Here is a 16,126-nt window from a genome sequence, read left to right on the forward strand (position 1 = left end):
AGGATGCCAAAAGATAGCAAAAGCCCACCTTCCCCAGGAGAAATACGCGGTCCCAAGGGGCCAGGTCACATGACTAGTCTCATAGAGGGCTTGGCTCCCTGCACATTAGTTGTCCCCAAGAGAAACCATCATTTCACACACAGAAGCTCCTGAATTCAAGTGATGTGTTTCTGAACTGACAACTAACAGCTAAGACTTGAGCTCTGACCAGCACAGAGTCACATCAGCCCGGCCACCTCTAGCCAACAAGGTGAGCAAGGACACCTAACTCCGCTCTCGGTAGCCTTGCCCACCCAGACACAGGCTGCTCCAGGCTTCTCTTTGAGGGGCTTCCCAAGCACAGCTAAACCTACCATGGGCAATAAACACAAAATCAGAAGACTCACAACGTGCTAGTTAGAAGACGACTAAGATTACCAATGGAAACGTAGGGGTGAGAGATGCCAACGTGGCACGTGCGCCCGGAATGGGTCAGAACCAGCACTGCCAGCCTTTCTAGCAGCTCGACGTCCATGGATACACAATCAACTCTGCAAGCAGATGTGTTACCAAGCAGCCCTTTCACCCTGGCCTGTGTATAAACAGAAGAGCTTCCTTGCTCAGAATCACCCTTGGCTCACAACACATTCCGAGTGGCCAGCAGCACTTCCAGCCAGGCAGTCAGGCCGAACCCCGTCCTACGTTCTCCTGGCGTGGGCCTCGACACACTAGACTGCCTGGCACTAGAGATCAAGAGGAGAGACGCTTGCTCCTGAAAACAGGGGACTTGGTTAAATGGTGGGACTGCGACCTACGTGTGCAAAGAAACCAACCCAAATGAAACTTTAAATCAGTCAACTAACAGTGCTTTACTAATCATGCAAAAAAGTAAGGATATAAAATATAGAATAGAAGGTGTGGTACATTACCCAAAAGCCCTGCCAAGGACCGCATGTCCTTCTCCATCAGCATGTAAATCTCTTCCTCTGAGAAGCGGCCAATGCCGTGGCCGTGCATCTCGCGTTTCACAATTCCTTTCGTTATGTGGCACACGACCCACCTCAGCAGGTTACTGAAGGGACCGCCACCACTAAGAGAGAGCATCTTCCGGGTCTCATTGAGATTGTCCACCCACTGGCAATAAGCTAACGTCCTGGAATTGTGTGGAAACAGGTTACTACTGGGCATTAGACACACGTCCGCTCCACAGAGTCCATTTCCAGTGAGTGTGTCAGGAGGGAGCACACTCTGGAGGAAATGAGCCAGAGCAGCTTTCACAAAGAGCAGTCTGCATGGCACATGTTACAACAGTTTCTGGTCAATGCCTAGGCTTCAGGTCTGCAAGAGAGACTAAAACAAATCCAGATAACGATGCCATGCTACAATTCCACCAACCTCTCCTGGCACCCACCCTCAGATCCACGCCCCCACCCCCCCACCTCCCCAAGGCCGAGCTCCTGCTTCCGCCTAGGCAACCCCACGGAAAACAGTAGAAACCCACTTCAAAAGGTTTTTAGGCAGAACAGTGCATACCTATGGGGACAAGAGGAAGGAGGCACAGTGACTGCAGTGCTGGCTTCCTTGTCTTTTTTGATCTAAGTCATGGTTATGCACAATCAACTCTGCAAGCAGAGTTCTGCTTATATATGTCTTATATATGCATGTCTGCATATATATATGCAGGTATATGCTCTGTGTTAAGTAAAAGTAAGCTGCATTTTTTTTATTTTGGACAATTAGTGAATGTGGGGTTTTTTAAATGCATTTTATATTTTACAACATCAAAGAGCTTTTTCAAAAGGTTTTTGCCTTTTTGACAGAGGAGTAGGGAGGAGATATACTTGTCTGTGTTTAGTATAAACTACACAAAGTGTAAATATTATGTATATTATTTGCTCTCCAGAAAGTCTGGAGAACTGTTTCAGTTTGTTCTCCAGAACTCTAAAGTGAACACAAATACCGAAGGAACTCAGTTGAGTCATTTTTCCCATCTGGGTGGTGCTTGTGGCAAACTCTCCCGGTGTTCCCATGGGACATACACAGATAGCTCAGCAGCTCTTCCCTGTTTGCGTGGTATGCTGGCTACAGAACTCAGGCCTTGACTGATGTTGGTCTCTGAACCTGTGCAATTGCAGGAATGTTTCTATGGCTAATAGTGTTGGTAGACAGAAGTTAAAAGGGTTTTCTCCTGAAGGCTGAGAAAAACGTAGCTGTAGGAGTGCCCACATAAGATATTTTAGTTTTTCCCCATAATGAGCAATAAAAGATGTACTGACAGTCATCTCTCCTCCTATGTTGGTCGATATAGAAATAATGGCCATTTTGAAAAAATCAGAAGAGTGAAAAACATTTTTACAGAGAGAACACAAGGAATTACAATACATTATAACTACTTTTCCACCTCAATTTTTTTAAAGAAAAAAAAAGTCCCTGAAATGTTGATCATCTTATATAGTTTTATTCTTTCCAGTGTTCGTTCTTCTACAAAAAATAAAAATAAAAAACAGATTTCCCTAAAAATTTTTAAGCATTCCTGATTTAGGATTCCTGAAGTCCTACAACCAATTTCAACATAATTCTCTGTACTGTACCCATTACTCTTATTATTTTTTAAGATAATGCCTACAAATCTTGTTAGAGAGCTTTATACTTGTTTTTTTATAAATCTCTCAAAATAAAGTCTTGAGTCAAGAAATGAATTTTGCTGAAAATAGGAAAAAGTACATCGCAGTGGTAACTAATACATACAGTCAGAGAAGTCAATGGATCTTTTGATATAAAAGATCTCACATTTACTCTAGTAAATTCTTTGTAAACATGCAAACTAAATACTTTCCTGTTTGTTCTTCTTTCTACACCTGTAGTAATTAAAGTATCAATTTTCATATTCTATTAGAATAATTCAGCTCTTTGATTCTAATTGTACTAGACTGAAAGGCACACAGAAAAGAGCTATCCCATCCTTGATTATTCTGCAAGTCCATGAACTGAGAATAAAACTAAATTATCCCCAAATAAGCATAGCTAGGTCATAACAGCATTTAGGAAGCACCAAAAGAGTAAAAATGAGGAATGTGGTGGCTCCAAACTGACAGGTTGATGTGAAAAATATATATGTATTCTTCGTAGATGGATTACACAGATTTTATCATAATCATAACTGATCCCAAAGGATGAGCAGAAGCTCACCAGGCAGAGCAGAAGAGGAATGGTATGCATGAGGAGCACTGGCTGGGGTGGGTACAAGGATGCCTTGGGAAGCAGCTAAGAGTAAAGGCTGGAAGGGTGGGCCAGGACCAGATCTGGATGGGCCTGAGACAAAGGGTGGTGAGCTTTAACCACTGAAAAGCGATAAGGGGTCAAGAAACATAATCAGGTTTGTGGCAATATGAAGGAAGGGCTGCAAATGGAGAAAGCACTGGGAGGGAAGGCTGCTTGGAAGACTATGGCAAGACCTAAGGACAAGGGCAATAGTAGAGGTGGTGGGAGGGTGTGCAGGGAATGCAGAGGAGAAACTCTGGAATATGAGAAAGAGTCTACTGATCAATGGATTAGGTATAAGGAGAGATTAGGTATTTTCTCTCAGGCTGATGACTTGAGTGGATGATAATGTCATTAACCAATAAGGGCAGACACACAGATTTAGATGATGAAAGACACATCAAACGGTTTCATTTGAGGATCCCATGGAACCCCCAAGTGAGAATTTCCAGAGGTTGAGGACTCAGGAGATAGTTTTAGACTCAAGATAGAGAATTTGTGGGTGAGGGTTTGTCAGTGTGAGTGCTAAAGCTGTCAGAGGAGAAGGGTCACGTCACCTAAGGAAGTTTCTAGGGTAAGGTGTGGTGTTAGGTATAAGGCTTACACAAGTCAAGGGCAAATTAGAAGGTGAGAAGGCAAGGCTGGAAGGGCCAGCATAGAGAGAAATAGAGACGCCCCTTGCTCTGAAGAAGAGAGGTGGAGAATGTTGTAAGAGAAGGGGCTGCAGAGAGGTTCAGAATTCCTGCCTAGTGACTCCGGTTTCCACCATCAAGCAGGAAATGGGGGCATGCGCACAGGATGAGGATGCAGTGATGGAGAGAGAGCTTTGCACAACTAATGAATTCAAGTAGCAGATGGGGATGGAAGAGGTAGCTGTTCTGGGCCACACAGCTAAGCTGGAGGAGACCCCACCAATACAATGGTGTAAGGTTCTCTGCCTGCATTAGTGGGTTGAATGGAGGGCACAGAAGGAGGAACACTAGGTTGATCTGGAATTTTGCAGCTAGAGGTAACCTAAGAAACTGTCTGAAAAAAAAAAAAAAAAAAAGAAACTGTCTGGTCTTCCTCTCTTCTCTTTGCCACCCTGCTCCTTGACTTCTTCCCTCTTTCACTCCTTGTGCCTAATCCTGAGCCCAGTGTCAGGGAAGAGAAGCAAATGAGGGCCAGGCAGGCTGTGTAAGGGTCAACCCCTATGAAGTGTACAACCCCTATGAAGGGTACAAACTTTAAATACCAAAGAGAACAAGTAATTCATGGGATCCTAAATCAATCACTACAGGCAGCAAACCTCATTTACACACACTTCCATATTCTCACAACCAAGAACCCACCTCCTTCCGTGACCAAGCTTCCAGCAAACTATTCGTACTTGACCAAAACTATTCTCATCCAAATCAATGACACCTCCTTGTTGCAAAATCCAAATAAACATTCCTTATTTTTTGTTTTCAAGTAGGCTCCATGCTGGGCATGGAGCCCAACATGGGGCTTGAACCCATGACCTTGAGATCAAGACCTGAGCTGAGATCAAGAGTCAGACACTTAACTGAATGAGCCATCCCAGTGCCCATAAACCTTCCTTGTTTATTTATCTTTCTTGAACTCTCCTCAACATGTAACGCTGTTGGTGTCTCTTGTAGAAGAGCTCTCCCCTGGCTTACTCTCTAAAGCTCTCTACTGCTTTTCCTGCATGTTCATGCAAGTTCCCAAGATTTTCATCACCATTCTTCCTACTTCTTACTCCACCGTCATGGCATGATCTAATTCACACCCATGATTTCAAAGTGATGACTCCCAAACCCATACCCAGCCCAGACCCTTGTCCTGACACCCAGGGATCTCTGTGAGGGGTCCTTGGGAACTGCAAAGCCTATATCCAAAACTGGACTCAATGATCTTCCTTTCCTTTGAATCTGTCTCTCCTCACCCAAGCCCGTAAGAACCCCAGGATGTGTTCTTTGCTGCTCTCTATCCCTCACTCCTGACAAGCCAGTCACCCTGTGAATCTGTCCTTTTCTCTAACTCGATTATCATGTAGCTCAGGCCTCCATCATTTCTCAACCCCTAAGCACAGCAGTCTCCTAGCAGATCTCCTGACATCCCGTCCATGCCCTTCAGCAAGCCATTTGTCCCAAGGCAGCCACAAAGATCTCCTAAAACACAAATCTAATCCCATCAGGCTGATCCTCAGAGTCATTCATTAACTCCCCATAGCCCGTTAGCTTGGCACGCAGCCCTCCTACAGTCTCACCCAGGCACGGCTGGCCATCCCCTGGCCCCATCCCCCTGCACTGCCTCCTGTGTACCTGCCACACAGAACCACCTGTGTCTCCCCAGGCTCCTCTGTCTTGCGTCTAAACTTTGGCAGATGCTGCTCTCTCTGCCTAGATATCCTAATCCCCTGCCACCCAGCCCCTTTCACCCAGCCCTGACAGTCCCCAGCTTCTGTTGGGGTACCATCTCCTCTGGGAAAGCCTTTCCCCCATCACTCCAGCAGGTGCTGGCTGCCTTTCCTCAGGTCTTCAAACTCTTCCCCCAGCACCCACCATTATGATGGGTCAATGTCTCCCTCAGCCTGTGAGTCACCTGAGGACGGAGACAGTGTCTTGCTTCCCCCCATCCAGCATGGAGTATGGCCACTAGGAGTCATTCATTAAGTTTACTGAAAGAATGAATTATTGATTGAATGGTAAAAAAAGCTTTACTCCTGAGCCAGCTACTGCTAAGTAGTGTTTCTAAGGGCTGACAATATTTAAATAGGACGAAGGAAAAACAGAAATGCCTTTGAAGAATGAAGAAGGGGCTGACTGTTCTCTTCTGAGGCCCGCGTCACTCTCTACTGGGAAGAGCCCACTCCATGAGGAGTCGTGAATCATCAACCGGCAAGGGCAGGGAGAGCCAGTTTGGAAACTAGACTAAGCTGAACAATTAATTCATCATTCTGAGAACCTCTTTCAGAAAGTTGATTCTCATTTCCTTTATCACAAATGATGTACCGGATCTCTTCTGCAAAACGGGGTCAAGGTTTCTCTTAAAAATTGATTATCCTAGTCAGAACAGAAGAATAAATACTGTTCAACATTTTTAAAGGAGATCAAGAGTACAGGAAAGAAGCGCTGACCCCTGATGTTTCAATGAAGATCTCTCTTGTTATAACCTAACATGAGGCCTGGCCCATAGCAGAGATCATGCTAACATGTGGAAAACTGCAACCCTCGGAATCTACTGTTTGATGACTGAGTCTCAGCATGTGGCCTTCCTGACCACAGATGCCTTTCTCCATATCCTGCTACATCCTGTCATCTTTCGGTTGTCTTCTAAATGCATGGGGGTGCAAGAGCGTATGATAAGCTTCTATGATTCCACCGAGTTGCACAGCCCCTAGACTAACCCTTCCAAGCAGGACCTTTCACTACATCTGAAATCAGGGGGCAAGGGGAACAGGGAAGAGGGGATCACATTAATCCAGTTTTAATCATGGAGAGAGACTCCAGGCTTTTAGACAAGATTTTGGGTAAGTCATTTTAGTAAGGACTCCACCTCCCCAATTAGTGAAACTATACCAAAAGCCAACCTCAAAATTGAAAAATCATGGCCAGCCTAGATGCAAATTTGTTCCAACACCTATATTTTAATGGGTCAAAGTGGTATGGCCTGACCACAGTGCGCTACACACTTCCTTGTGGGGCTATAAGACTCTTGGCGCACTAGTGTGTCATATAGATGAAGCTGTAGTGTCTGTTACCAGAGCTCAATTTCATTCCACTAATTTGACCCCGTGTCTCTCGTATTTCCCTTTATACCAACTTCCATGCGTTGGATCTAACTTAAGCACTCAGTGGAACAAAGAGGATAGAAACCTGTCTTCTCCATGTTCAATCATAGTTATGCAAGTGGGACATACTGGTATGGATTTCAAGTTCAAGAAAAACTCGTTATAGCTAAGTGTGCTTATTTGACCAAACCTGAAGCAGAGCCCCAGGATGATGTGATGGTATTTACGTAACAATGCCAGCTTTCCATTGTCTTCGCTTTTCAGAAATATCACACCTGGAGCGTTCTTGCAATTTTGGACCAAAATAAACATATCTGAAAACTCCAGATAATTCGAATCAATTGATTCAAACAGTGGATTTCATCTCCTCCGCTGTAAACACAGACACACCTTGGAGCTCAGATTGTTAGAATTTAACAAGCTCTAATGAAAATCTCATCCTGTAATATTTTCCTATATAGGGTGGTCCATTCCTCATGCTGGCCCCAGTTTCCATGGGTGCACATTCTGTGTGTGGCCTCTGAGACAAGAAAGTGGGGAGCAGGAGAGGAACCTGACAAGGAGTGTCCACAAACTCTGCCTCAGGCATTTTCTTACTGGAGGGACAGGTGTCTTTTCTCCTTTGGGATTTAGAGCTCTAGGGAATGCCTGTTCAAAGTCTCCCCAAAGCAAGAAGATAGCTAAAGGTTAGGAAACCTTATGAAACAGAGGAAGGTTTGCTTTTCCTTCTGCTGCTAGGGACTGAAGGGAATTGAAGGAATTGGGAATTTTTCTTTGAAAGTTCACTGGAGGGCAGCCCAGTGGCTCAGTGGTTTAGTGCCGCGTTCAATCCAGGACATGACCCTGGAGACCTGGGATCGAGTCCCACGTCAGGTTCCCTGCATGGAGCCTGCTTCTCCCTCTGCCTGTGTCTCTGCCTCTCTGTGTGTGTGTGTCTCTCATGAATAAATAAATAAAATCTTTAAAAAAAAAAAAAGAAAGAAAGTTCACTGGATATTTTTATCTCTATGAAGAAGACCTGACCTCCCACCTTCATTATATTTTCCTCAAAATAACCTTTGAGGAGACACAAATGAGACACAGTAGCTAGCTCCCGCTCTGAATTACAAAATGTAATTAAAAAGTGGATTACAGATACAAAATTATCCTTAGAAAGGTCTATGTACGACCTAAGCAACTCCCCCAAGCACTTGTGTGTTTATGGTCCATAAAATTAAGATTCTTCCACACCAGGATACCACCTCCCAACTCTCCCACTCACTTCCCACCCCCCAATACCTTTCCCTCCACCACCTAGAGCTGCCTCCCATCATGTATTAGCTGGGGCTGTTGAAGGGAGAGAAGGGAAGGGAAAGAGCAGAAGATGAATTTCTACCAGGGAGTAAACATATAAAACGTCTCCACACACCAAGAGAAAAAATCAGGGACAGCTGGTACTTGGGAATCTTGCTGGATCAAAGTCTTTCTAACTGGAATGTACATTTTATGAACCACTACAAAAATCAAGAGTTGTAGCGCAAGTACTAATGAAAATGTAAGGTGACTTTCAGCTTCTTTCCATGCAGCTCACAAAGCAAGAGCTCTCCGCATTAATGGGCCCATCAATCAAACAAGGTAGCACTTTGGAGGGCTGCATCAACAGAAGGCACAGAGGGTCAGGGTGGCCCTGTGCTGGTTCTTCATTTCTTTCAATTGCTGCCAAGTGGGGACTAGAACCTCTTAAGAGATGAGATGGGCTCTGTCCCACAGGCTTTTCCCTGAGACTAAGCACACCACATGCAGTCATTCACTTGGCCCATGCTGTAACTCCTGCGCTCTTGAAGATGGGAGCCCCATCAGTTCTCCACAAGTACCATAAAGAAAAGACCTGGGTGCTTTCCAGGAACACAGAGTCTGTGATTACTACCATGCTGATCTGCACCCCTGCCTCTGCTCTCTGCTGGGTTCCCTCCTTGCCCCCACCCCCTTCACCCCTACAGTGAGAGGGGGGAAAAGAAGCGGTGCTTTGGATCTACCCTGGGATAAACGGGGCAAGGACTGTGAGCAGAAAAAGAAAACAGAAATAGAGAGTCACTTAAAATCCAAGAGAGGGAACAGCAAGTTTTCCATTTAGAAAGAACAAGCAAGTTTCCATGTAGAAAGAGAGCTGAACTGATGAAATAGGACGGTGATAGGGAAGACCTTCGACAATCAACCCCACACTAAGTGTGGAGGAGGCAAAAGCTACTGGGTGAGCAACTGACCCCTTAATAACAATTAATGCCCAAAAAAGAGGGCTTAACGATTCTTAATTAGCTCTTTGGAACAAGATAAGTCTAGAGAAATCATAGAGAAAACTCATCTACTGGGGTGTATAGAAAGGTGCTAAAACTCCAGGAAATGGATGAAAGACAAAAGGAAAAATCCCACATGACGATGAGTTTATAAGCCAAGAAGCCCTGTGCCTGTTTAACTCACATGTCACAGCCAGCACAATGGCACATGCAGAATACAGGCAACTCATCCACGCAGTGTGTGAGGCTTCAGACAAGGGATGCAACCTAGGGGTCAGCCAGGCGGGACAAGAGCACTCAGAAAGCAGAAGTACACTTTACTTCTGGAACACAGAGAAGCTCTTGTCGTCTAAGGAAAACTGACAATAATTTTACAAAGCTTGAATAATTCATTTCACTTAAGACTTCTAACCTGACTTAGTCTTCTGTTCCCTCCTCTGGGTGTCCGATATAATAGTATTTTAATTCAGCAGTTTGGACTAGTAAAGAGCAGAGTCAGTTGAAATATCCTCTTCACCTCAGTGAGGTGAGGTCTAAATCAGGGGTCAGCCAAACACAGCCCATAGGCTAATAAGTTTTTACATTTTTAAATGGTTGGAGGGGTGCCTAGATGGCTCATTTGGTTAAGGGTCCAACTCTTGGTTTCGGCTCAGGTCATGATCTCAGGGTCATGAGATCGAGCCCCATGCTGGGCTCTGTACTCAGAGTGGAGTCTGCTTGGGATTCTCTCTGTCCCTCTTTCCCTCTGCCCCTCCCTCCACTCACATGCACTCGTTCTCTCTCTCTCTCTCTCTCTTTCTCTTTCTCTAAAATAAATTCATTAACTAATTAATTAAAAAATTAAAAATACATTTTTAAATGGCTGGAGGAAAAAAATCAAAAGAATAACTTTTCATATTAAATGAAATTCAAATGTCAGTGTTTTTATTGTTTCATTGAAACAGAGTCATGCTCTTCATTTCCATGTCATCTATGGTTGCTTTTGCACTACAATGGAAGAGTTTAAGGAGTTGCAACAGATCCATGGCCCCACAAAGCCTAAAACATGTGTTAGCGAGGCCTCTACAGAAAATGTCTACCTTTTTTCTAGATACCTAGAAACTTATCCGTTATAACTTTGACCCCTAAGTCGGTCAGAATGTAGAAATTTTTGAAAAGGCTGGGGAATGTCTGAAAAGTGAAACAGAACTTGGGCTTACTCCAAAGGCTGGGGACAGGCCCTGGGCACTCACCCAACATGCCTGGGGGACTCACCAGTAGAAGTGCTCCTCCACCATCTTGGTCACTGCTCTGGAGATGGCTCTTTCATGAGGGCCAAGGTTTTTGTTTAAATTCACTCCAAGTTTCTCTTCCAGAAAGTCAATTATGAATTCTGTGCCAGAAACTTTTTCATGATTATATTCAATCCAAGGCATTTTCCCTTGAGCAGAAAGTTTTCCACCAAAATAATTCTAAGCAGAGTAAATTTTAAAAAGAGAAAAGCAATGTTTTATTTAAATTTCACTGTATGGTTAACAGAAAGAAACATTCCAACCCTTTATTTGATAGTGACTATACTGTTCAAGTGAATGAACTCAGCACATAAACTCTTTAAGACAACAAATAGTTACTCTTGGAGAAATAAAAATACCTCACATGAAGATATTACTTTACTCCCATAGATTTTATCATGAGCTCTGGTATATTGTTACAAAAAAGACCAGAGAGGAGAAGTAGTGTTGAAATGATCTTGGTAATAGTTGGTTTAGTTAAAAAGGTTAAGAACAAGCCACAAATGCAAAACAGTGAAAATAAGCCATAATGGGGCTTGCACTGGTGAGGCTACTAACCGAAGATCTCATCTGAAACCCAGCAGCTTATGCTTGAATAATGCTTAATACCATGGCAAACAAGTGGCCCCATAAATTATAACACTTAGGTGTAAGAAAGTGCATCCAACAGACTCAACTCTAGTGTTGGTTAAAATGTAGATTCCTGGGCCCCAGCCCAGACCTCTGCATCAGAAGCCTGGGAATGGTGCCCAGAAATCTGTGTCTGTGCTAAGTTCCCCTTTGATTTACACCCATGCTAGAATCTTACAGTGTCTCAGAGGACATGATCCCAGATGGAGTGGAATGGGGGTGTGGAGTCATACACTTTATGAACACTGGGAATTAGAGTGACATTTGCTGCCTCCACTCCTTGGCCAGGCACTACACATTCCCCTTGATGTGGACCAGAAGAAATGTTACAAACCTCGAAAAGTTGTTAGTACATCAGATATTCTTGTAATTTGTACACTAAAGATGTAAATTTACCATATAACATAGTACCTGTTTCAGATTAACTCTTGATATCACCCATATCAACCTAACACATCCCTTTCAGGACTTTTGTCATTTGCAGATGGATTCTATCCTACACACTGACATCAGAGGAAACTGTTTGAAATGCAAATGAGATGCAAGATCTCTATGGCTCAAAATTATCCAGTGGTTTTTAATGGATCTATTCTAACCCCTTTCACATACCAGTCTAGACCTATACCACCTAGCCACTGCCCACCTACCCAGCCTCTTTGCTATCAATCTCTCCAGTCTTCTGAATTCCAACTGCACACATCCGAACACATCAAGGTCTTTGCCACCTCTCTGACTTTGTGCACTCTTTACTTTTTATAGGAGTCTCTTTTCCCAACCTCTGCCAAGTCATATCCATCCTAAAATATTTAGTTCAAAGTTCACCTTGTTGGTGAACAATATTTCCTCAAGGTGCAACCATTACTTCCTTTCCTCCATGCTTCCATTGTACAGTGTATATTCCTCCCATCTTATAATATTACCATTGGTACCTTTGCCTTTCCCTCTAGGCCATGCCCCCCCGCCCAAGTATTTGGTACATTTTTATCTAGACTCCTTTTAAAAACTGGAGTAACAAAAATTAATGATTGATTCTTTTTTTTAAAGGGATTTATTTTATTTTATTTTATTTTATTTTATTTTTTATTTATTCAGAGAGAGAGAGAGAGAGGCAGAAACACAGGCAGAGGAAGAAGCAGGCTTCATGCAGGAAGCCTGATGTAGGACTCGATCCCAGGTCTCCAGGATCACACCCTGGGCTGCAGGCAGCGCTAAACCGCTGTGCCAACAGGGCTGCCCTTAATGATTGATTCTTATGGAAATGAAAGTTCTTATAGGTTTTTGTCATCAAAAATGTTAGTTTTAGAGGCAGAAAAAGTATTTGACAAAATTCAACATCCATTCATGACAAAAACTCTCAATGAAGTGGGTATAGAGGGTATATACCTCAACTGTATAAAGGCTATATATGAAAAACCCACAGCTAACATCATACTCAATGGTGAAAAGCTTTCAGCTTTTCCTCTAAGATCAGGAACAAGACAAGGATGTCCACTCTTGCCACTTTTATTCAACATAGTACTGGAAATCCTAGCCACAGAAATCAGACAAGGAAAAGAAATAAAAAGCAACCAAAATGGTAAGAAGTAAAACTGTCATTATTTGTAGATGACCTGATACTATATATAGAAAACCATAAAGGCTCCACCGAAAAATCTATTAGAATAAATGAATTCAGTAAAGTTGTAGAAACAGCATTAATATACAAATATCTGTTGCATTCCTGTACATTAATAATGAACTAGCAGAAAGAGATATTAAGAAAACAATCCAGGATGCCTGGATGGCTCAGCGGTTGAGTGTCTGCCTTCAGCTCAGGGCGTGATCCCAGGATCCGGGATCAAGTCCCACAATCGGGCTACCTGTGAGGAGCCTGCTTCTCCCTCTGCCTATGTCTCTGCCTCTCTCTCTGTGTCTCCCATGAATAAATAAATAAATCTTAAAAAAAAAAAAAAAGAAAATCTCATTTACAACTGCATCAAAAAAGAAAAAAATACCTAGGAATAAATTTAACCAAGGACATGAAAGACTAAAAATCTGAAAACTACAAGACACTGATGAAAGAAATTGAAGACAACACAAATAAATAGAAAGATATACCACAATCACGGATTGGAAGAATTCATTAATATTATTAAAATGTCAATACTACTCATAGCAATCTATAGATTCAACTCAATCCCTAACAAAATAATGTTAATATTTGTCAAATAACTAGAATGAATAATCCTAATGTGTAGAGAACTATAAAAGACCCTGAACAGCCTAAAGCAATCTCAAGAAAGAAGAATGAATCTGGAGGTATCACACTCCCTGATTTCAAACTATACAATACTATAGTAATCAAAATAGTATGGGTACTGGCATAAAAATAGACACACTAATCAATGGAACAGAATAGAGTGATTAGAAATAAACCCATACTTAAATGGCCAACTAATCTACAAGAAAGAAGGTAAGAATATACAATGGAAAAAAGACAGTCTTTTCATTGAATGGTGCCTGGGAAACCTAGAGAGCTACATTAAAAGAATGCAACTAGGGATCCCTGGGTGGCGCAGAGGTTTAGCGCCTGCCTTTGGCCCAGGGCGTGATCCTGGAGACCCGGGATCGAATCCCACGTCGGGCTCCCGGTGCATGGAGCCTGCTTCTCCTTCTGCCTGTGTCTCTGCCTCTCTCTCTCTTTCTGTGTGACTATCATAAATAAATAAAAATTAAAAAAAAAAAAGAATGTAACTAGAAAACTTTCTTATGCTACACACAAAAATAAACTAAAAATAGATTACATACCTAAATATAAGACCTGAGACCATAAAACTTCTAAAAGAAAAGATGGGTAGTAATCTGTTGGACATCAACTTTAGCAGTATTTTTCTGGATCTGTTTCCTCAGGCAAGGGAAACAAAAGTGAAAATAAACAACTGGCACTACATCAAACTAGAAAGCTTTTTTTTTTTTTTTTAGATTTTATTTATTTATTCATGATAGTCACAGAGAGAGAGAGAGAGGCAGAGACACAGGCAGAGGGAGAAGCAGGCTCCATGCACCGAGAGCCCGACGTGGGATTCGATCCCGGGTCTCCAGGATCGCGCCCTGGGCCAAAGGCAGGCGCCAAACCGCTGCGCCACCCAGGGATCCCCAAACTAGAAAGCTTTTGCACAGCAAAGGAAACCATCAGCAAAACAAAAGGGCTACCTACCAAATGGGAAAAAAATATTTGCATATGATATATCCAATAAGAAGTTAACATCCAAAATAAATAAAGAATTCCTATAACTCAATACTAAAAAAAAAAAAAATCTAATTTTTAAAAGGTCAGAGAACCTGCACAGGCATTTTTCCAAAGAAGACATACAGATGGCCAACAGATGCATGAAAAGATGCTCAACATCACTAATCGTCAGGGAAATACAAACTAAAACCACAATGAGATATTATCTCACACCATCCAGAATCGTATAAAAAAAGTCAAGAAACAATAGATATTGGCAAGAATGTAGAAAAAAAGGAGACCCTCATGCACTGTTGGTGGGAATGTTAAATGTGCAACCACTATGGAAAACAGTATGTAAGTTCCTCAACAAGGGGCACCTGGATGGCACAGTTATGTGTCCAAATCTTGGTTTCAGCTCAGGTAGTGATCTCAGGGTCATGAGATTGAGCCCCCTGTTGGGCTCCACACTTTGTGTGGAGTCTGCTTGATTTTTTCTCTCCCTCTGCCCCTCCCACCATGTGCTTGCGTGCCCGCTCTCTCCCTCAAATAAATAATAAATCTTTACAAGAAAAAAAAAAAAACACCATACAATCCAGTGATTCCTGTACTAGGTATTTACCTAAGGAAAACAAAACACTAATTTGAAGATATATGTACCCCATGTTTATTGCAGCATTATTTACAATAGCCAAGGTATGGAAGCAACCTAAGTGTCCAGCAATAAGCAAATGCACAAATAAGATATGGGATGGACAGATAGGTAGATGGACAGACAGACAGGATGCAATATTACTCAGCCATAAAAAAGGATGAAATGTTGCCATTTGCAACAATATGGATAGACCTAGAGGGTATTATGCTAAATGAAATAAACCAGACAGAAAAGAAAAATACCATATCATGTGTGGAATCTAAAAAAACAACCAAACCAACCAACCAGAAACAGACTCATGAATACAGAAAACAAACTGGTGGTTGCCAGAGGGAAGAGATGTAGGGGTTAGGCAAAATAGGTGAAGGGGATTAACAGGTGCAAGCTTCCAGTTATAAAATAAATCAATCATAGGGATGAAAAGTACAACATAGAGAGTATAGTCAATAATATTGTAATTATTTTGTATGGTAACAGATGGTAGCTACGCTTATTGTGGTGAGTACTTTGTAATGTATACAATTCTCAAATCAGGGACGTCTGGGTAGCTCAGTGGTTGAGCATCTGCCTTCAGCTCAGGGCATGATCCCAGGCCTGGGGATCAAGTCCCACACTGGGCTCCCCGCAAGGAGCCTGCTTCTCCCTCTACCTATGTCTCTGCCTCTCTCTGTGTGTCTCTCATGAATAAATAAAATCTTTAAAAAGAAAAGTAGGAGATAACACTTTAGAGATACTATGATCATATCTAATTAAAAAATTAGATAAATGTTTAAAAATATTTAAAAAAGAAACACAAAAACATCTGAAGTAATTGGCAATAGTATGAGATACAGATGATCTTTCCACGAATTTCAGTCTTTCAGAATTGGCTATATTACTGTTAAAATAAAAACATTATCTTTTAAAAATAATACTTAGTTTTCCTTAACTTCCTAAATATATTCAAGAACTCCTGGCCTATCTTACTTAAGCAATTGAAGTCTGACTGGCCCACTAACGGTGGTTTCTGAAAGTAATTTTGAGAAGAATCATGAAGAGATAAACCTTTATATATTTTGTGAGCTTTAGTTTCCT

General features: G+C 42.2%; 1 protein-coding gene across 4 annotated transcripts in view; it reads right to left on the minus strand.

Annotated features, from left to right (window-relative positions):
• The window catches only part of FAXC (failed axon connections homolog, metaxin like GST domain containing), a 72,262-nt gene that overhangs the window by 42,285 nt on the left and 13,851 nt on the right, over nucleotides 1-16,126 (minus strand). For all 4 annotated transcript variants that reach the window (XM_038554784.1, XM_038554785.1, XM_038554786.1 and 1 more), the window contains 2 exons: nucleotides 10,543-10,739; nucleotides 909-1,132 (listed from right to left, as the gene is read on the minus strand). In XM_038554784.1, coding sequence (XP_038410712.1) covers nucleotides 909-1,132; nucleotides 10,543-10,739 — 421 coding nt within the window. The remainder of the gene's footprint in view (nucleotides 1-908; nucleotides 1,133-10,542; nucleotides 10,740-16,126) is intronic.

Source organism: Canis lupus, chromosome 12 (assembly GCF_011100685.1).
Source record: "Canis lupus familiaris isolate Mischka breed German Shepherd chromosome 12, alternate assembly UU_Cfam_GSD_1.0, whole genome shotgun sequence".
NCBI lineage: Eukaryota > Metazoa > Chordata > Mammalia > Carnivora > Canidae > Canis > Canis lupus.